This window comes from Strix uralensis, chromosome 8 (assembly GCF_047716275.1).
Source record: "Strix uralensis isolate ZFMK-TIS-50842 chromosome 8, bStrUra1, whole genome shotgun sequence".
Classification (NCBI taxonomy): domain Eukaryota; kingdom Metazoa; phylum Chordata; class Aves; order Strigiformes; family Strigidae; genus Strix; species Strix uralensis.
In genome coordinates, this window is record NC_133979.1 from 16873259 (window position 1) to 16896203 (window position 22945).

Below are 22945 nucleotides of genomic sequence, written 5' to 3' on the forward strand. Positions count from 1 at the left end.
TAGCATGTTTAATTATATTCTACAGCAATTACTTGCTATCCATGATTCATTTAAATTAAGTCTTTGTAAAGAAGCCCTGCTCTGTCCTCAAAAATTAGAATTATAATTGCATACCCTGTATGGCAGTGTAAATACACTGAAATATATTACCTCCATCTGCAGTGCGGCATTTGACTCAATCAAAGCTTGAACAGCAGCATTGATGTCCATTTGTTTCTGAAAAAAAGATTATTTCAGAACATAAGAAGGTGAACAGGAATATTCTCAAATGCAAGTGGGTAAATTCTTTGAGCACTGTAGCAACGTACACGATAGCTTCATTATTTTGTCATTTTAGAAAATATTTCATTGTAAACACTTACTTTTAAAATAGGATCCTCCCTTCCACTTCCAAAGAATGAAAGCATGCATACAGAAAAAGCATATTTGTTTTTTATTAGTACACCCATACCCAATTTAATGATCATACCACTGGAACCTGGAAAAAAGATACTATAATAGTTGTTACAGACTAATGTTACAGACTAATGCCCCAACCTATTCCTCCCAGCCATTTAATTTATATACTTAAGAAAACCAATCCAGGTAAGTGTGGAAAAGTGTTATTCCTTTACAGAGAAGTGCACAAACAATATCTCAATCAGCCATCAGCAGTTGACAGATCCAAGTAGTCTTCATGATGCATGAATAAATACAAAGACTGACAAACTAGCCTCTGAAGGAGGAAATCTGGTTTTTGCATATTTTTGTTCTCTGCACTTTGTGTGACGTATACACCAAACCCAAGCAACAGGCTTGTTTATTTTTAAAGAATTAAATCACCCACACAAGCATCTAGTTCTTGCAATTTGTTCTGAGATTACATATATCATTATAGCTTTAGGACACTTCAGATATTGAGTCTGTCCTAACTGGCATAATCCCTTAACAAACTAGATCTGTGTGTGTGTGTGTATATATATATACACACACACACATATACAGGGAGAACAACAGAAATAGCACAAAATTTTCTGTTGCTACCTTTCAGAGTGTTCAAATATAGAACAGGAGAAAAACCTTTTGGAGTGTGACAGAGTTAACCTATGTCAAAACCATGAGCATGTCCATCAACATTGCCTGTTGTGGGCTCAATAGTGTGGCATAACAGAACTGACAGTGTAAGATGGAAGGTTCAAAAAAATGTATTACTGTAGTGATGGAAGTTGTGGAAAAATGTATTTGCATTTCACGTGCAGTGATGGAACGAGCAATGCATTTGAAGAGGATCCTGCTATTTTCATTTTCAAAAAAGGATTGTATTGTAGGTTAGGGTTGTTACAGAACTTACTCTTGGTCCTGGTGGTCCAGGTGGTCCCTGGAAAATGGGAGAAACCAGATATTAGGTGCTTCACATGTTTATATAATGCAATCACAACAGAAAAATATAGATGTGTTTTTTTATTCACTTACAGGTGGCCCTGGCTGGCCCTGAGGTCCCTGAGGCCCCTAGAAGAAACGAAGATAAAATGTAACAGTTATAGATTAACATGTCTGCTTTTACATTTATGTATTTTTCAAATCACAAAATACCACAATGCGTACAATGAAGATGTTAAAATTGCTGGGTTGTCTGGTTACTTGTTTATCCAATTACTTTTGATATTAAGGGAACATAAGTCATACAAAGTATTAATGTATAACGTGTTGTACATTGTGCCAGCATTATATGCATGTTGCCAATACAAGCACTGCAAGGGATGAATGATTGTAAAAGCATTGTAAATAATGTTATGGGTAGTTGTAAAAACTAATTGATCCGCTATACTCCATGAGTATCTGCTAGGCATTTATTAGCTCCATTTCTTAGCAGTGTCAGTTTTCAGCCAGAACATGTTATGTTCATTGTTTAACAGTGATATTGCAGGCTTCCTTCATATTCAAGAAGTTATGCCCTTATTTCCTCATCATAAGTGGCATCATTTTAGTGGGGGAGGATAATGCAGTGGGGAGGAGAGGAGGAGAAGGAACAGCTGCTTTTCACTAGTTTACAGTGCCTACAATGCACATAGTCTTAAAATCTAAGTTTTAGGCTCGCCTTAGGGTTGGACATAGACCCTCCCAAAGGCAACAACCCCATCTGAATTATCCTTTCTTTAGCAACTATTCACATTAAGATGGAATGATTATGAATATTTATTAATATACAGAGGTACTTGTGTCTCCGTTAGATTCTCCAATCTCTATATACTCAAAGCCTCTAGGAGCTGCTGTAACATAAACAATAGCAAGAACAACGACAAGGAAAAGAATAGGTGGCAGTGCCTTAATACAAGGAAAGGAGAGGAAGAAGGAATGAAAGACATAGGCCAGACCTGCACCATTATTAGTAAAACCTTTTAACGTAACTGATTTAATTTAAGCAAAACATTCTTTAGCCAGTGCTACATGTACCAATAAGCACAATAAGCTGTTCCAGCAATCGCCAGTATGGTCAGGCTAGTACTAAGTATCTGCCAAAAGAGAAGTAATCTTATCTGACATGGTCATGCTGACAAATATTGCAAACCTGATCTAGTCAAAGAGGTATTAAGTTGTAAAGCACTTAATATAGTAATAAGAAGTATTCCTGCTGTGAGATTTCACAGCAAGATCTGTGTGTCACTGCATGCTACAACTACTGAACTTAGGCTGTGCTTCAAGCTACCACCAGAAAGGGCAGCTGGAAATGGTTAAAGAAAGGCCAGATTCAATCTAACATTAATTCATATATATTTAAAAAAAAAAGATCTCGAAGCAGATAGGAGTGATTTACTTAAGTCACTGAGGCTCCGAATTTATCAGTTCTTAGGAGAATACCAGCTGCATTTCTTACTATCTCTAGGCGTATTCGTAAGGCAGAGTAATGTAGCTACCAGGGAACGTGTCCGTAGGGGTTACAGTGACCTCCACAGCTGCACAAGGTAAATGTGCCTGCATATCCCCTGTCCTGGCCTTGCCAGAGGGGCTCAGATGCTGGATTATGAAGGGTGTGAGAAGTGGGGGCCATCATGTAATTCCTAGCACCAGATCTATACCAACAAGGCTATGAGGCCAAGACCCATGTTTTACACAAGTTCTTTGGAGAACAGAATCTTCTGATACTTAACTAAGATGACCTTAATGGTATAAGCTCTAGGGACCGTAAGTATTGTCAGCTTCTCAACTGATACATCCTGACCCTATTTATTTATGTTTCATCCACTTACACCTATAGAAGGGACTCTAAAGCCATCTTCCAGGTAAATATTTACTGATATTTTATAAAGACATTAATGATTAATGTTGGAAAATGGAAATCAAAAATAAGCAATTTTAACACATATAGTAGTATAGAAATCCCTGTAGGTTCTGTGGCAAGTACCTAGCTTCCTTTTACTCTTCTGAGTTTAATTATTTCCGAGCTTGAAATCTTATTTGAAATCCTATTACTATTAAATAGGGATAAAATATTATTGTTGTTTATCATTATTACAAAACAGATGAGAGATGAGTTTGTAGAGATGACATTCGCTGTTTTGAGGTGTTCCCTCAGCTGTTGCAAATCAACTGGGTTTCACAGAGCTATTGCTGTATACCAGCTGAGAAGGCTGACCTCCACATTTAATTAATCAGATCAGCAACTCAGATACCGTTAGACTGCTACAGGGTACCTTCAATCCCATGTGTATATATTACCAGACTGTCTGACCATGCTTGGTGAAGTATGTTTAGTATAAAATGAAAGAGAAAGTGTGAAGAAGAAACTTGAGAAATGAATTTGACAGTGTAAGGATATATTTGTTTATCTTGGTTTAGGACTTGATTATGCAAATACCAAGTCAAGGCAAGGCACAAAGTCTTCAACAGTTTGTCCCTAAGTAACCACTACTCTCTGATGAATAGATGTCCTTGTTCTGAGTGCTGAGATCTAGACATTCCAATGGATTTTTCAGATGACCGAATGCTTCAGTTAAGATTCTATGTTCTTGGCATGCGTCACAATTTTAAGACTCAAAAAGTCTTGGGACAAGAACAGGTCAAATTTATAGTGGTTTCTGAGATAGAACTGAATATTTTAAAAATCAAACCCTGCACTGTTCCAATGAATTTAAGGTATTTTGCAGAAGAGGAATGTGATTTGTCTTAATTCACTGTCTCCTTGCCAATAAAACCCACGTGAAAAAAAAGGTAAATAATGAACGCTATTTGTTAACTATAGTGAACTACTTTTGGGGATATTACATTTCTCAAATGCATTAAAACTTCAGAGGGCTACATCAATTACCTTTACAAGCCTTTAAAATATCACGAAACTGCACAGAGTGTGTTGAAAATCCTGAAGAGATGTTATAAGTGTTCTTTCTTTCTGTTGCAGAGCAGCAAAATAAGGTTAAATTACACTTTTAATGGATTAAGTTAATTGCTAAATGTTTTACTGGAATGAACAGGATTATGTTTACAAATCTACTTAATTTACTCTTTGATCACATTAGAATTTAAGTGAGAAAAGCGTAATTCCAGTTCATAATAACAAAAAGAGTATAGAACAGTTAGTTTTAGTGTGCTCTTTAGTTCTTTAATCACCCAATTTGATTGCTAGTACAGAAGTTCAAAGATCAAAACCCCAATCTTTTTCTAATACTGTAAGGCCCTGCTTTTACATGCAATGATACATGCTTAACTTTGAAAACATGAACAATCCCAAGGACTTCCATATTTTCCATGACTTGAAATCTTCCAAGAAACCGTAAGTATTTTTAACAAAAATGATTAATGCTAAGCTTTCCCTGACCACTTTTGTCATTTTGATATTACGTCACCATATCTCATAATGGGTGAAGCCTAATAACATCCTGCAATATAATAGTCTGATACACAATACATTGTAGTAGCTGCTGTTAATGACTGTAAATCTAAGATAAAGGATGGTAATAGAAAATTGCAGATTATGCCTTATCATATCATATTGTATATTTTTTCACCTTGAGGATAGTCACACACTGGAACACACTACCCAAAGAGATTATCCAATCTCCATCCCTGGAGGTTTTCAAGACCCAGCTGACTAAAGCCCTGAGCAACGTGGTCTGATCTCAGAGCTGACTCTTTCAAACAGGAGGTTGGTCTAGAAATGCCTTGAGATGCCTTACAACCTGGATTATCCTATGACTCTATATTATAATTCCTTATGTGACACGCCATGAAATAAAAACCCAAAAATTAAGAAAATGAAAACACACTTTCAGAAATGTCAGAATTCTGAAACAATATTCCAAAAGGTATTCCATGTTTTTTTAAATGTTTCAATCACAGTGATATGAATATTTTGACTTGAAAAATAATTCTGATTACAATTTTTCAACAAACTCAGTTTCTGACTCTATCGTTTTTTCTCTCCAGAAATAGCCTACAGGACCTGAACTTTGGTTCACCACTGACCTCAACAAGGAGACATGATTTCACATTCCATGTTTTTCAGAGGATAAAAGGACATTTCTTTCTAGTAATGAACACTGTATCCCTGACAGACTGAAAAATGTAACTAAAACTTGGACTGCTACAAAAAAGTTAAAATCTTTGTGATTCTAGGAAGGATGGCAATACCAATTTTAGAGGCATAAATTCAAGTTTGGAATACACAGTTATATGAAAATAATTTTCTCTCCTTTGTATCTGAAAATAGCTGGAAATAAATCCTTCTCTTGGCTGCATAATATAAACTAATGCCACTGTGTATGATTTAAAATTAAACATTCTTCTTCTGAAGACAGTTTTAGGAGATTAACTCATCTTGACGAATTCAAGAACTTATTTAGGAAATAACTTCTTAAACACCAGCACCAATAATGGAAACGGATGTTTCTTGTTCTCCATTTTGAATGTTTTTTATTATTAAGTGTCAGCATTTTTAGGTCTTTGCTGTCATAGCAATTCTTATGAAGAAACAGTAGAAAAAGACAGTTAAGATGGTTAATAGCAGCATGAATTAAGAAACTAGCTTCCCTCATTCTGAGATAGCAATTGCCTCAAGAGCATTAGAGTCAGAGGAGAGTTCCCCAAGACATGTACAGCAAGCTTAGCTCCAAGCCTTAATTCTTTAAGCAATTTTGAATATTTCTGATTTATTTTTCAAAACTTTTATAAGGCAGTTAGGTTGGAATTGTACACAGGTGGCTGCTAAAAGCAAAATACAGTAAGACAAGAAAAACAAAATGATTTTAAGTGAGTTGGGGTGAAAGGCAAGGTAAGAGCAACAGGAACAAGATCACACTGTCTAGTTAGTGGAAAAGGAACTAATTATAAAGCTGCCACATAAAGTGACCTCATGGGTATCAACTATCATTGTATTCATGTTTGCTATAAATATGATAATTTAATGGCTTTTCACATAGCCATTATTAACTGGAGACTTTACTAGCTCTATCACTATTTTTTAATCAAATCCAGCATTTATTAATGTACAAAAAATAATGTAATATTCTTACTGAAAAATAAGACACAGTAATTTCATAACCTATCAATGCTGCCTACTGCTGCTACAGCTGGCATACACTGCATGGACACCCATCCTCAGCTTTAGGCTTCTCCTGAACTTCTACCTCTCTAGATGAGGTGCTATAGATGTACAAAGATGTGTATGCATGCTGTGCTGTGAGGCACCGGAGCACTGACAACAAACGTGACAAAGGATTTTTCTATTAGACCTGAACTGGGACAGATTTGGTGTATGTAACTGCTATACTGCCCGACATACTGTAACTGCCATACTGCCCGACAGCACACACCCACTAGGCTATCTACATAAGTCAACTTGAACAAGAAAAGGTCAGACTTTTGACTCATGCTACCAGCTTTCTTGGCCAGCACTCTCCAGGAGCACGACATGACTGGCATTCAGAGCATGGAAGAGGACATTCAGCGTAACACAGGAATAGTTTTTACACAGCCCAAAAAAATTAAAGCACAAAAGTTGTTTCATCTTACCATTTCACCCCTTGTGCCCTTTTCACCTCTCGGTCCCTGTAAGAAATAGAAGTTGTTAATCCAGTATGCTTTCTAGCTGCCTAGGACTGAAATAAGTAGATTAATATCCTTGAGAGTTACACTGCTCACATGAAAAGTCCAGTCTCATCTTTACAACTCCGGGACTTTAATTTTCCTGTACTATTAGAAAAATAAATTACTTGAAAACATTCTGTAACTCCTATATATGGAAAGCAATTTTAACTGTCAGTGTTCTCCCTGTCAATCAGTTGTATCCTCCACAATTTGACCCACTGTAATACATAAGTGCTTCACCATCTTAAGAGTAGAGAGCAAAAGTTGGTATTTTCCATCACTGAAGAAATCCATTGGTTACATATCTGCTTTTATTACCCCATTAATTCTCCTCTCACAGTCAGATTAAACACTGTTTTTCTGTCTCCATGGCATTTTTGGCTAGTTTTGCACTTAAACTGTGATTCTGAAGACAGTAACAATCTTACATTCATTTCTGGAAGAATTTTGCATATTGATGGTAGCATTTCATAACATCTAGAAGTAATCTTCAGCTGTAATGCTTTCTTAATGATAATGGCAAACTATTACATTCAATATGAAGTCTATTAAAAGCCTTCATACAAGTATACACAACTGTAAAGTTTTTCTCCTGAATGGGATTGAAAAGAGCGCACCAAGACTTAAAGTACTGTCTTTTTCCAACAAGTGGAAAGAATAGTCTAAATACAGAAGGAACATTTCCATTTTCCTTTTTTTTTCACTTGTAAATATTTGTATTTATTACTTTTACTGTATATTCCTGTTATTTTTATGATTATTATTTCAATCTTTAGACATTCTTCATTCACTCCAAGTCTTGTTGTTCAGACAGAGGAACCTGAGTAGTACAAAGAGCTTCTAAAACTACCTTACATGGCTGAGTAGTCTGCAGACATGAGCCAGAGGGTGCCCTTGGAGAACACTGCTCTGTCTCTGACAAAGAGAGTGCAACAACAGATGAAAATGGGAATGAGGGTAGAGCTTCTCTGCTGCAGGGAATCTGGGGTGCATTGAAGGTTGTCAGAAAGGCCAAGAAGATGTTTGAGTGCTGGGACCTCACCAGCACCTGGAACATCCCAACAAGGGCTCGTGGGCACTCCCAGCGTATCTAGAGGGGCGCTCTGGACAGTTCAGCCAAATCAACACATAAAAAATAAACTACATTGAAACCGAGTGTGAATACTCTCTAGATATGTCTCAGACCTAAGGCTGAGAAAGAATATTCAGGTGGTAGTTACTATATGCTGTTTTACACCTTGACTTGCCCACTGCTCCCTGTAGGCATGGCCTCTGTATACTGTACTTAGACAGAAGGCCACTGCAGTTTTGTCATTTTTTTCTTGTTTGTATTACAGATGCTGGAGTCACATATGTTAGATTACCAGCATTGTATAACATGAAGATGATCCTGCTAGTTGCTATTTGCAAATAGAAAAATGAAGAGATCGCTAGTTGCAAACCAGATTATTAAAAATAAGGGTAGGTGAAATAACCAAATTATGCAAAAGAGAAGGGAAACTTACAGGCCTGCCTGTTGGGCCTGTTATGCCTTCTTGACCAGCAGGGCCAATATATCCCTGTAAACAAGCAAAGAATTTATTAGTCCACCATGTTTTCAAACTGAAGAAAATCCTTATGACATGTCCTGGTTTAAAGTTGCTCAGCACACAGCACGGGCAAATATCCAAAAGATCACGGTGATATTCTCTTTCTGAATATTGAGAGCACATTGCTACAAAATCAGCAAGGTAATTATTTTAATAATTAGTAGTAGTTGTGCTTGGAAAGCCCATACACATTCTTTTATGTGAAAGCTGATGCACTAAAAACAGTGGAAACTTAAGTACTCTAATTACCAAAGACCACATATTTATTGAGCTACTATCAGCTATATCTTGAGCTCTATTACTACCCACAAGTACTCTTGTAAGGCTGTGAGTAAGCGCTGCTGAAATGTTGTTTTCCTGTTCCATTTCACTTAGAGCAAACTGCTCATTTCCAGTGTTTATGTTGTATAGGAATGTTTAGAAAAAGAAAGTAGCTATTAGAACAGGCCCCTAAAGCTGCTACTCTGCATCTGGTTAGCTGAACTAATTCAGTTCTGTGATGGCAATGGCAGCAGTGAGAGAAGAACATTTTGTAGTAAGGCCTTCCGTGCTGCAACCTTTTCCACCTTTTTCACTTGATGCTGTAAACTGAATGCACATTCCCCAGTATTAAAAAACGCTAGATGCTTCCACATTTTTGGTGAGTAGCAAAGTAGAATGTCATGAAGAAGGTGTCATGAAGAATGAGCTAATGCAGGTTAGTAAACTTATAGATAAAAAGAAAATATTTATTAAAAAAGGCTGTTAATCAGTAATGCCTGAGCACCACTCTGTCCTACTGCAGGCAAAGTTTGACACTTTTTTCTTTTGCTGTAGGACAGAGTCATACAATCAGCACTGTTGCCAGTAAGAAGAAGGAGAATGTTCAACCCCAACAGACAAAGATATGACAACAATAAGGATACTTGTGTAGATGAAATTATACTAGGAGAGCCACACTTTGTCAGCAGAGATTGCTTTTTTCCTTCAAGATTAAGAGCCCAGCTCTATTTGTATATCTGTACCCGTGTTGCAACCAGAGCAGCAAAGGGCTTCTAGTGGAGTTATAGTCTCAGAAAGAAAGCTTTGGTTAGAGGGTTCTGGCCTTGTAAATAAGAGAAAGGATGATTTCCTAAATTAAAAACATGTGCCACTTGCAAGCCATCCTGACAATCTCTTTAGTGGAATGAAACACTTACAACTTGGCCTGTTGGACCTTTTGGGCCCTGAATTCCAACCAAGCCAACATCCCCTGCAGGACCCTGAAAATACAAAGGAACAGTTTAATCAAACATGGACATTAGCTATCCAGTTGTTTCAATCTCTTGTAATCAGTGAAAGTAAGATAATTTCTAACACAGTAACAGTGAAAATACCAAGCGCACTGACCCAGAATGTTCATCCTTGGCACTACAACGTTCCAACAGTTCAGATAGATTTTGAACAGATGATTGTTAAAGCTGATTAATTCTATGCTTTCCTAATGTTCTCTGTAAATGGCTTAAGACCTAACAGAAAAGAATAAGCACATACTTTTGGACCTGGGAATCCTTGAAACCCCATTAAACCTTGTTCTCCAACTTCTCCCTGTAATAGAAGCAGGCATCCTTACTATTATTTCACGTTGGTAACTCTTGGACTACTTGTTTTGCATCAACAGCTGTGATTACGTACAGCCTGTCCTTTCAGTCCAGCATCTCCTGCTGGTCCTTGGTCACCTTGTGATCCCGGAAGGCCCCTTTTGCCTCGCTTTCCTGGATGACCCAGAAGCCCTTTTTCACCCTGTTGACAGGAAGATAATATATGCTTTATTACAATTATGACAGTTATAAATGTAAAGATAGGTTTCCTGGCAGAAGTGTGGTACATGTTTTCTAAGAAATAGACCTACTCCATTCATTTTATTTCCATCAGGAATGCTTTCAGTAATTATGCATTCACTAAAATGCAAATGTGTCTTGACTGTTCCTTGACTTGGAAACACACAAAAAACATACATGTTGGATAATTTCCAGTATGGTATCTCCCAGTGCAAGCACTAAAATTCACAAAACGAAATACGGAACAGGCACGTTAGCAGTAAATTTAAAAAGTAATCCTCTGAGCAAGACATAGTATAGTTGTGGAACTCCTTGCTGTTAGACTAAAAGTTTACATCGATTCAAATGGAAACTAGACAAGTTCACATAAGAGAAATCCTCTGAGGACTGTCAAATACATAGAAAACATGTCTAGGCTCAGGTTACCAAGCTGCAGTTAAGGCTGTGAATAACCTTTCATGCTTTGCTTTTTGATTATGCTCTTTCCTAGGTGTTACCTTTCTGCTCTGACAAAGACAGACTTTTGGCCTGACTCAGTATGTCCACACTTAACACTTATTTTGCACTATGTGGTACAGTTTTCTCTCACCTCATCTATTCCCTGTCTTTTTCAGATTGCAAGCACTTCTGAGCAGGAACTACCTCCTACAGCTCATTGTCTAGACAAAGGAGTAAAATCCAGACTGGGAGCACTGGCAATAAACACTTCAAATAGTGAATACAGTTTATACTACAATATTTTCATGAAAAGATAACAAAGACAGTATTTCTCTCCCCCAGTTTTCAAGTAACTTAAGGTTTTAAAAAACTGCTTACCAATAAAATCTCAGAGCACTGCAAATCATGATTTTAGAGGAGAAATCCTATTTTCAGTGGAGAAAATTATCTGTAATGTTTCCATTCTTTGCTGCATTTACCACTGAAATGAGTCTAATTAACATGAGGATATGACGATATGCTGATGTCAGGTACCTGGAACTGCCTGGAAAATGGAGCACTCTCAGATTTCTTTCTGACAGGGCTGAACAAGAACAATTTATGATAAATAGATATCCCAGACACACTTGTTAGCCCTCAAACTTGGGACTTAGGCTTGAAATTGCAGTATTTCTCTGCGAATAGATGGCTTAGATGTTCATATAATCCAAACTGTTCTAGTACTTACAGAAGTTTAAAAAGAAATGTGAGCAAACATTTGGCCCTAAAGCTTCGAGTGAATAAATACAAAGTGTTTTGAATGGCTTCTGGAGTTGAGAATAGCATCCAGATGGATGTGACCTCTGTTTTCTAATTACAGTTTATAGAAACAAGGTCAGCACAACTTGCAGCCTTACCCCTTCAAATAAGTTTTGATGTCAATTACTCATATGATTAACAGTAGCATGGTGGTTCCACAGTCACTGGATGCAGTATGAAGACTAAGCAATATTAGTAATACTGTACTTAAACAAGATACCATGTGTGTACCTTTAGGCCGGGTGCTCCCATGGGCCCTGGCATGCCTGGCAATCCCTTGGGACCTCGAGCTCCAGGATAACCAGCCAGACCTGGTAAGCCTGAGTTTCCTTTATTACCCTTAACAAATTGAAAATAATTGATTACAAGCAGAACAGCTAAACATGTTTTTTCATTGTATGCTAAAACAGGCATAGAAGATAAAATCAGTCAAAACCACTTAATGCTTTCTGTATATATGAACACACATTGATAGTACATCAAAATATATGGAAAGACAATGGTCACCAGTATTCTCTCCATTTCTGCTAATAATCCAAAAGCAAAACTCCATCATACTTAGCAACAAAGCTACATGTTCTTTAACCGTGGGGTGGATTAAGGTTTCTGAGGAGTCAAGTTATTATAGTTTAAGTCTGTCAGCAAAGCAAATGCTAACCATGCCATTGCCCATTGCTGTTGTTCAGTTCAGCGCTCATCTTAAACCTTGTTCTGTCCTACCCTAAATATATCCTGATGTCATTTGTGTGGGATCATCCACCTAGGCCTTGAAAGACTTCTGAGAACATTCAAGAGAACCAATTGCCTCTTTGGGCTTATGCAAGGCATCTTCCCTATTAGCATCCTGAAGAGGAATAGTTGCCCAGTTGGATCACCAGCTTAGGTACCAGTGATCTAGAAATAGCAAGCAATCTTCTGTCCACAGTAACTCTGCATTCAAGTATATATGGAAGCACTCAGGAGCATACCAGTGACTGCTTTTACCTCCTACAGGGAATCATATAGAACAGGTTATATGAAACCTAAAATTTTTTCCAGACCTGAAAATTTGCATGTTCAGATTAATAGCCCTTAGTGCTGATCCCTATTTAATTCTTTTCTAACTCTATTTTGAAATATGCAGGAAGAGAGCACTAATATCTGTAAATTATAGAGGATGACTCTTTGAGATGGTTCTTGGATGAGTGTTGTGTGATGCCTGAGGATTCTGAGCTTATGATAAGGAGCTCCTTCTGATGAAAATAAGATGCTGAATTAATTCACTACAGGTGGGCTGAAAATACAGTTGAGATTGACAGTATTCATTTTTTTCAGGAAGAAGGAACTCAGCATCAAGAAACAAAATGAGACTACCTTCCCACAGAAATATTCAAAGTTCAACATGATTATTTATAAATATCAGACATACTGATAATATTAGTATGATTGTGTACATTCATATACAATAACTTTACCACATGAAGAAAGATCAGAACATTTGTTATGAAAATGTACAATAACATCAGACTGTAAACAAAAGCAACTATTTTTAATGGAAACACATGCTACTGAGTACATGGAGTTAAGCCAATTTTGACATGTTAAAAAATACAAAACGGAAATTTGCTACCATCCAAATGAATGTTTCTGTAATATCATTTAGTAGAAATATATACATACATATCTCTCTCTCTCTTCTTTCATATGATGTTCAGTTAAGCACTCATAGAGATAAGAGGGTTATATGAAACAGGATTTTTATATTAAATGTGATTTTCATGGCTTTTGAATATGGTACTATGGCTTCTATCCCAATGGACTGATCAACTTACACAGCAAAAGTTCTGTTCTTTTTATTCATTGTAGCAAAAATCAGTTACAAGCCTCTCTTTATTACAAGTCGTAATGCTACTATCTATGGTTAATATGGAGTAATGGAGTCTTTTTTAATGTGAAAGATGACATTTTTAGTAAGAAGACAAAAATGTAAGAATTCTTTGGGGTGATACTCCTAAATCCAACTCCAAAGAATTTTAAGTACTTAGAACAGGTTCAGTAGGACATTATCTGAAACTAGAGAGGCTCGAACGGAGTATATCTGCCCCCTATGGGGAACTTGTTTAATTTTCTCTTTGTTCAATCAGATAGGAAATTTATACTTGTAACAGTGCCTCATTCAGCACCTTGATTAATTCCTAACGCAGATCTAACTTGGCATCCTTTTATAGCAGTCACTGGACCATCTAACTAAAACTACTGAGAAATGCCATACTTGAAATCAAAGTGATCAGACTTTCAACCATCAGAACAAATAAAGGAATTTTCTCCCTCCTCTCTGGAGTGAATAAGCGAAGAGCTGTGTCACTGCTCCCAGAGGCAGCAGGCAGCAGGTCACCACCCTTGGCCCACAGCAAAGAACGGACAGACAAAAAACTTGTTTCCAAGAATGCTTCCAGGTACCTCAGATACCTAATACTCATTTTCTCTGGTTTTGGGCAAAGTTTCAGAATCGCTTAGGTAGAGAGACATAGGTTACAAATTCAAAGACAATAAGGAAAATGTGGGATTATCTCAGAGCCTGAGAGGAAGCAGTCTCAGCTGGGGTCTATGGCTCATTTTCAGGAACAGAACTGTGAAGTCTCTCTGATTAAGAAAGCATTTTCACTTAGCTGTAGTTACTACTAACATATGCTAATGAAATAGTTCTCACAACACATTTCCCATATGCTAACTTCACATTCTGGCCACAGTATCAGGAGAAAAAGAGAAAGAAAACAAAAGAATTGGTCTAATTTTCAAGATGCTCAAGGAACTGAGAATGGTACCTTCCATTTAAATACCCTAATCTTAGAAAATTTGTAATGCACAATGACATAGAGAGGCAATGTGGAAAGCAATTTACCTTAGAGCCAGGCTTCCCTGACAGCCCAGGCTTGCCAGGGTTCCCAGGAATGCCTTCTGGTCCAGGGTACCCAACTGCTCCTTTCTGCCCTGCTGGTCCTGGTCTTCCCTTGAAACAAATTCAAATCAAATATAGCACTGTCAGCTCTCTTCATCTTCACTATCACAGAACTAGATTTCAGTCACAGTATTTCCTAAACCCTACATAACACAGACCCACAAATGAATACTCTCAGAGGGAGCTCTAATTTAGGATGTTTGGTTTAAAATGCTATTGGCTTAACCTTAGACTTGCTGTGTTATGGGATCTGAACAACTTCAGCTGAAACCATGGGGCTGACCCCTCTGTGTGCCAGGCCTGGAAGATGGCTGAGAGTGTTGATTCTTAAACTGAAGCAAGGAAACCTGATAAAGTCATTTATTTATCCCTGTAAAAATACCAACCATATATCTTTTCAGCCTTCATTTTATTAGATATTCTGTATTGTACATTCACAAATCTATGCTGTTCAAATTTGAACATATCAAAAATACATACAAATTTCTAATAAGGCAAGTTTGTGTTAACTGTTGCTTTACTTGCACAAAAAAGCCTCATGTCACATCTACCAGAGGAACAGCGATTTTTTAAATTTCCCTTTAGATTGACATACACTATTTTAAGGGGCTTGGAGATCTGCAATTATCTCTGTATGAACACATTTCTCAGAAACTTAAAATATGCTAACTACAATACATCTTGTTTGAAAAAGTAAACAACAGCCATAGAGAATTTAAGAAGCGTGCCATCTTAATCTTATTTCTAACTTCAGGTTGCTGAAGTATCTTGGACTTGGGATGTGCTTTGAAACTTCCTCAAGTTCCAGTTTTACTGTCTTCTCTTCCTCACTTCTCCATATGTCTTGCTTTTCCTTCTTTTCCCTTGTCTTCTGAATGATACACGCTCTGCAGTCCTCCAGAGGAAAGACCCAAGTATTTACAGAAGACACACATTTCTTTGCCTTCAGAAGGTTCTTCTTGCACTCTGCCTAGCAGGTACAAGCTCTGCAAAGCAGCTGCATTTCTCTGGTTACTGACAATGTTTTGACGTGAGGTAGTAAAAGTTATTTTACCATATGTACTTGTGTGGTACTATTTATTAGGGGACCAAAACAGCCTTGATGAATTTTGGTTTTGGTTATGTTTACAGAACACCTACTGCCTCCTGCTCTTTCTTCTCCCTCAGGGAGAAAGGGATGCAAGTTAGCTTCTCTACAGTAACTCTAGAAAGAACACTAAAAATTTCAGCTCAGGGCAAGTGAGAGAAAGAAGTAAACCTCAAGGGATCTGCCATCACGGACATATGGATCCAGGCTTCTGTAGGCTGCAGCTGTTCAAAGAACTGATGGGCGCCATGAGTGAACAGTAATATGGCCCAGTGCAATATAATGTGGTAACTATGGACTACAAGCCACATGCAAAAATGATCTAATTAAGTAACTGTACAAGTGGGAAGGACCTCGTGGATACATTAGCTGCACTTCACTTCCATGTGCTGAGTAACTGAGTATAATTCTGTATAATTTGACACAGCTTCAAAAATTATTCTTATTTTCACAGGGGTTCTTTTACACTTCCTGGATAATAAGGAAGTTCTTTAGAGCAAGCTTAAGACTTTCTGGTACCACTGGCATGACTCAATTTTGTTTTTATTAGTTGTCATTTTCTTTGTTTTATAACCTGAAGATAGACTGTAGAATTATGTTACTTACAGGAATTCCAGGTTTGCCTGCCTGACCCGTTGCTCCTTTCTTCCCTGTGGGTCCCTAAAAGTTACAAATACTTGTGAACTGACAAATGTCTTAAACTCAATCCCATAATAAGAGCTGAGAATTGTTCCCATCTAGTACGCATGCTCACACTGCCTGGCTTTGGACCGGATTATTTCCATTTCAGGAGACAGCAGAAAGTTTTTCAAGTGAAAGTGAATACATTTTTGGAAGAATTGTATATATTTCTCCATTTCCCAAATTGGTATAGTGAAGTTTTCAGAAATTTTTCAACAACAATAGGCATAAAAAGTTTTTCACTAGGAATCTGGCAATTTCTCCTCTATCAGCCACACCCCTGTAAGGAAGTATGCTTTTACAGCACTTCCCGTGCCTTTTAAAAAGGGAAGTCATGAAAAGTAGGCAATGTAGATGCACTGAGTGTATGTGAAAGAGAATACTAGAAAACAATAGTGTCACATATGGGAACATTCTTTTTATCTAAGATGTACACAAAAGATAAAATTTACTTAAAACCAGATATTTTTTTGTCTTGACTGATCTAGGAGTCCAAAGTCTTAGAAAACTGAGTGATACTGATAGCAGATAACATTCTTGTAAGTGGCTTAATGACACAGGAGGTCAAGTACCAAGGAAGAAAAGCTCAGAATAGGTCAAAAACATTTCAGAGAATTTTGTTTATAGGATATTCTTCATAGAATTTAAAGATCTGTGGCATGAGTTTTATCATACCTCTAAAAGATACAACCACTCAGACAGCAGGGACAAGAAAATCACTTGTTAGAGTAGATCAAGTACAAAAAAGCTTCCAAAATTTTCTGGATTAATTATTTTAAACACTCTTCTTTAAGCAAAAGTGATGTTAAGCTACTTTGCTGCAATATTACATAACACACAATAAAGTGAAAAAGCTAAGGTCATTGTAAGTGTAAATGTATTATAATTAATGTAAGTATGATAAAATCAGAAAAATTTTGTTCTATTCCTTAATTTAATGACTTTTTGTTAAGAAAGACATTAAAAAAGTCCGCCGATCAGAACTGGAACGTGTATATTCAAAGAACTTTATATTGTTTTCATTAAAATTTCTGAATGTATGTAAAGTAAACCCAGATGATTCAGTTTATGGGATTGGCTTTGTAAGGCTTGCTATAGCAGCACCAGTCATGCCACTGGAGTTAAGACTGTATGAATGTTTTCACTATTAACATTTTTGTGTAACCCTTTAGGCTCTTATGGGTTGCTCCAGGCTGGATATCGGTTTCATATTTGCAAATGGCAGTTTTAATCTGAGAGGCATTTGCAGTACAAAGAAAACATTCTCCAGGGGAAAGACAGAGGAATGATTGATTTTATCATGTGCTGTGAGTAGTTTATCAAAGGCAATATATCTGAGCACATGGCTAGAGTGCACACTGACAATGTCTTCACATTGTGTTTTCTTTCTGTTGCTCCCCATTTCTAATCTACTATAGATTCTTGTATTTACCTAGAAAATTTTGAAACTCTAACAGAGTTGCACTACGGAACTTCTCAGAAAAATTTCTCATTTAAGTTGCAATGGCAATTGGTAAGAAATTGTAAGAAATCTTTTAGCCTAAATCTTTTGAAATTGCAAAAGCCAATGAAATATACCCCATGGGAGAATATAAAATACTTCTGGCAACATTCAACTCACCACCAAGATGAACTATTATTCCTAAAGCAAAAGATTTAGCCTTTGATCTTTTTCATGACTTGCTTTGTCATTATTCCTCTACTATTCTGTAGCAAATTCCTTATTTCCAGGTCTCTGAAAATTCAATGCAGTGCAGTACCAGGAGGCTTCATTTACAAATCAGAGCAGTAAAAATCCTGGGTGTCTTCCAGAACTAGTTTGCCACAAGGAACTCCATTTAAGGGTACAACTGAATATCACTCAAATGTTTCCAAAAGAGACTCTCATAATGCTTTATATCACTCCAAAGTAAAACCACTTACCTATCAAATAACACATATTTACTATCCCAGATTAATATGCAATTTTCCATTCTATATTTTTACTATCCCTGCAGGTATGAAAAGGAAACCCAAACACTGAGTTTTAGCCTTATATAACAGTTTTCCAATGATAGTGAACAGTAAAAACATACAAATTCCAATTAAGTGCAGTTTTGCTTTACTTTTTTCTACTTACTTCTGAACCTCTTTCTCCTTTTGGTCCTTGCTCTCCCAGTTCACCTGGCTCTCCCTTTAGAAAGAACATATATTAAATAAATAAAAAGAATCATTTGAATGCAGATGAAAACACATTTTCAACAGCCAATAGAGAAATCTCACTTGTTTGAAACACTTACTGGAGGCCCCTGTTGTCCAATAGGTCCTCTAAGCCCCGGAAGACCTATATGACCCTGGGAAACAGAAAATATAACATATTGCAATATAACTCAGGATGTCACGCTCAGTGCACTATAGATTCCTTGCAAAGCCCATTCTGGGAGGTACTGGGTGGCCCCAGATTCACTGACATGACCTAGATAAAGTATGCTCAGCTCTCCTGAGATCAGACCTTAGGGAGCTTTCCTTCTTTAAATTCTCTACTCCAAATTGCAAGTGGGAATTACATATTGTTTAAGACATTTCTCCACTTCTGTAAGCACCGATCATATTCAGTTCACTGAATTATTACTATGTCTATCTATATTATCTGTGTAACATAAACAGGATATTCTGTGTCAAGGATTGTCTCTTTTGTATTTCAGCAAACAAACTGTATCACCGATTAGCATGAGTTACCATCCAATTTGTATATACTGAAAGACTGAATGCAATTCATGAATATTATTAGGATTAGATTTACAAAGAAATAGTGCTTAAATTTCAGAGAAAAATGTTAATTCATTCAGTATTACAGAATCACAGGATTGTTTAAGTTGAAAGGGACCTCCTGAGATCATCTAGTGAAACACTCCCTTCTCAAGCACTGCCAGGTAGAAAAGATTGTCCAGGACCATGTCCAATCGGGTTTTGAGTATTTCCAAGGATGGAGACTCCAGCCTGTTCTGGTGCTCAGTCACCCTCATAGTAAAAAAGCGTTTTCTTGTGTTTAAAAGGAATTTCATGTGTTTCAGTTTGTGCTCTTTGCCTATTGTCCTACTGGACACTACTGAGAGGAGCTTGGGTCCTTCATCTTGATGTCCTCCCATCAGGTATTTACGCACATTAAGATCACTACAGCTCATGAGTCCCAGCTCTCCCAACTTCTCCTCACAGGAAAAATGCTTCAGTGTGTTCTAAGAGCTCATCAGTGCAGTGAGGCACCAGCAAGTGCATCTCTGCACACTTGTGAGAGAAGATGATACTTCTGCTACATTACTCTACATGTTCAAATAAAAAGAATAAAAAGCAAGATGTATTACCTTGTAGCCCTCATCACCAGGTTCTCCTCTATCTCCACGTTCACCACTAGGACCCTAGAAAGAAAATCAAAGAGCTAAATAGAACAGCTGAACCGAAATAATGCTGCAGTGAAGTACAAAAAGCAAGCTGGGATTTCTCTCAAAACAGACTAACCAACAAGATGGAAGTGAGGATTACAAATAGTAACGTTAGCTTGTCTAAAGGAATAAACATGATTTTTTTCTAAACAAAATGCATTGCAGTCAGACAGTAGCCACTGCCTAAAACATTTTGTAACTGGGGACTAGAAGATAAAAGGTACATGTTACACGGGCATAAATGAAACAGGAGTATTGACCTCAGCAGAACTTCTCCAGGTTTATACCCATATATATATATATAATTGAATTAAAAATCTCCAAGAATAAATGAAGACACTGTATTTTCAAGACATGCGAGAAAAACTCCCTTATGGTTTCTGTAAGACAACACATGAATGATTTGGTTCTTTGCTGAAATGACTTGCTGTACTCAGAATCTGCTTTGATTTTTAAGTTTGTCCTAAAAAATGTAATTTCAATCCCTCAGCATGTCTCACATATATAAGAGCTGCGCAGGAGCAGAGGGAATAGCATGATTTTTGAGAGTCATGTTGTTCTTCCTGCTGAATTCAGACACCTCACTAGCTCTACTTTAGGGAAAGACCCTTATTCCAGTCCCACAAGAAATGGGATTTTTTCCCAGAATTTTAACTCCCATTGCTGCAAATGGACCAAATCTCAGTCAAAAGAAAAATGATGGGATAGGGAATCATGCCCATAGAAAGTAAGAATGGCCAAGACTTTCCAAAATACATCCAGCCAATCATTAGACAAAATAATAAGGGACTGCCTTTTTCCCACCTGTCTTAAGTAAAAGCACATAATGAAAAATTGGCCAGGCATCAATAACTGCAATGTATCTTTACAGTTCACAAATGAACAGATTAGCCGCTTCTAGTGCAAATCCACCAATAGATACTATTATGCAACTGCTTGTATACTCTCCAAGGTTTCAGCAGCCTCATGGCATGTTTCCTAGAGGGAATCCACAAGGCAGAAAGGTGCTGCTTGACGTTTGAGCAGTCAGCATTACAGAGACAGTTTGGCTACAAAAGAATTGTCTGGACTCTCTTCTCATGCATTACTGTAATTAAGTTAAGAACCTAGTCCAGACTCTGTCTTCAGTTACATCAGGGTCTTATAGTCCTGCCTTTTGAGGAAGCGAGGTATACATATTAAGGTTAATCTGAAGAGAAGTAGGCTATACAAGTATTACTTCTGGCACAATCAAAGCCTGAACATGAAACACTTTTAATAAGATTTTGAGATGGCTTTTTTTGGGACGTGTTTGTAATTGCTGCAGACAGATATCCCACATACAAATTCAGTAAAAAAATGGTTACAAAATGCATCTCTCTAAATCAGCTAAATTAGCTTTGTAGTGATAATGAAATAAGTCAAAAAATATTTCTGGTTAGTAAAGCAATTAGGTATAATTCAGGATAAACAGAGAGGGTAAAATTCCATTCCAAAATGTGCTGGTCTGAACACAGACTGACAGCATTAGTGTAATTAAACAGGGCACATACTCCTAAGAGCACATGACTGCATTTTTCAGAGAGGGATTACTGATTAAAGGACCATCATTCTACATTTTTGTACAAGGGGGTACTGACTCCTGAGACAGTGATATAAAGTTTCAGAAAGAACTTGCATTGTCTCTTGTCTTGAGAGGCACCAATATAATTTTTTTGAGAAAGAAAGACCTACTGGTTCACCTATGGGCCCAGGTGGTCCAAGGACTGTATTGTCTTCACCTGGGTAACCCTAAAACAAAGATATTAAACAATATTAACTGGGAAATTCAACCTTGTCTACAATGCACACATCTTCAAATGCTAATAAACACTCAGAGAGCATACTGTGTAGATGCAAAAAGTGAATATGATACTTATGATTTTAATACAGTGGAGATGGTAACTCTGTTTTAACATGCACCTAAATGTCCCAAAGACATATAGGACTAAAAAAGCTAAGTATTTGCTCTATTCTCAAAGGCAGCTATAAAAAAATAAAGTATTTGAACAATGTCCATGTAATCATTTATTTAATGAAAAAAAAGATAAACAGGATATTTGACAAGAGGAAGAAAGAAAGTTTCTTCCACTATTTTGAGAAATATACTTAATATAAACAAACAAGTGTACAGAAGACTCCAACATTCAGCCTGAACTCTATTAAATTTTAAATATGAAACAACTGCCATCCAAACTAATAGACAAAAAGTTATCTATTCCAGATGATATTTACCGGCATTTAATGCTCATATAAGAGGCTCACATTTTAAATATGATGAAGGATTTCTAAAGTGCCTCAAAGTGCTTTTTCAGAAGTGACCAAGCACACGAGGCACCTAGCTCCCAACAATTTGGTTTTCAGTTATTGTTTCTGAAAATGATATCATAACCTCTTTGTAACATCAACCACTAATTGCCTATTAGCAGTATTCATCGCAAAACTGGCCCTAATATAAGAATGTATTTCTCTTTCAGGTGCAACTCCAAACTAATCTTCACGAAGGGAATCCCTGTACCTGCTTGGGGCCACACAGACTTCAGTTAGCATACAAATCTGTTTGCAGGATTTGAGGCTTAAAAGAACAACAGTGAATTTGACACTAAAATAGCAGCACTGAGGGAACATTCTGCCCCTAATATTTTACATTAAGCACAGACCTTTGTCCATCTTACTTGGACTCAGTAAAATCCATGGGTGTACTCACAGGCTTAAAGCTAAGTAAATACTCAGCTGGTTCCCCACTAATTATTTCTGTCAGCTGTGTTCACTAAGGGCAGTGGTGCTATCTGATACAATAGAATGTGTTTCTTACAGTGAGTACCTTGTTTTAAAACCTGAAACATTTCAACTGTATAATTCAGAACTCTGCCTCTGAATGATCCATTTCCCTAGTTTTGCATTTCTTCTCACATTCTCTCACAATACTAATAAATACTGCAAGTGGTGGCTTTTGCTGCATGCTGTGGAAAATAGTGAGCATGCAGTAACATTTCCTCCCTTTATAATTACTCAGACTGTAACACAGTATAATCCATCTTCATACCTTTTCTCCTTTGGGTCCTGGGGGCCCTGGGGGCCCTGCAGAACCCTGGTGACCCTGAAGAAGCAACCAAAAC

General features: G+C 37.1%; 1 protein-coding gene across 1 annotated transcript in view; it reads right to left on the reverse strand.

Moving 5' to 3' along the window:
- Window positions 1–22945, reverse strand: part of COL24A1 (collagen type XXIV alpha 1 chain) — a 149113-nt gene that overhangs the window by 6693 nt on the left and 119475 nt on the right. The window contains exons 43-58 of the mRNA XM_074877236.1: window positions 22873–22926; window positions 21522–21578; window positions 19731–19784; window positions 18669–18722; window positions 18509–18562; window positions 16315–16368; window positions 14565–14672; window positions 11915–12022; window positions 10302–10409; window positions 10161–10214; window positions 9827–9889; window positions 8565–8618; window positions 6985–7020; window positions 1453–1488; window positions 1331–1357; window positions 151–216 (exon numbers count right to left, since the gene is read on the reverse strand). Coding sequence (XP_074733337.1) covers window positions 151–216; window positions 1331–1357; window positions 1453–1488; window positions 6985–7020; window positions 8565–8618; window positions 9827–9889; window positions 10161–10214; window positions 10302–10409; window positions 11915–12022; window positions 14565–14672; window positions 16315–16368; window positions 18509–18562; window positions 18669–18722; window positions 19731–19784; window positions 21522–21578; window positions 22873–22926 — 987 coding nt within the window. The remainder of the gene's footprint in view (window positions 1–150; window positions 217–1330; window positions 1358–1452; window positions 1489–6984; window positions 7021–8564; window positions 8619–9826; window positions 9890–10160; window positions 10215–10301; window positions 10410–11914; window positions 12023–14564; window positions 14673–16314; window positions 16369–18508; window positions 18563–18668; window positions 18723–19730; window positions 19785–21521; window positions 21579–22872; window positions 22927–22945) is intronic.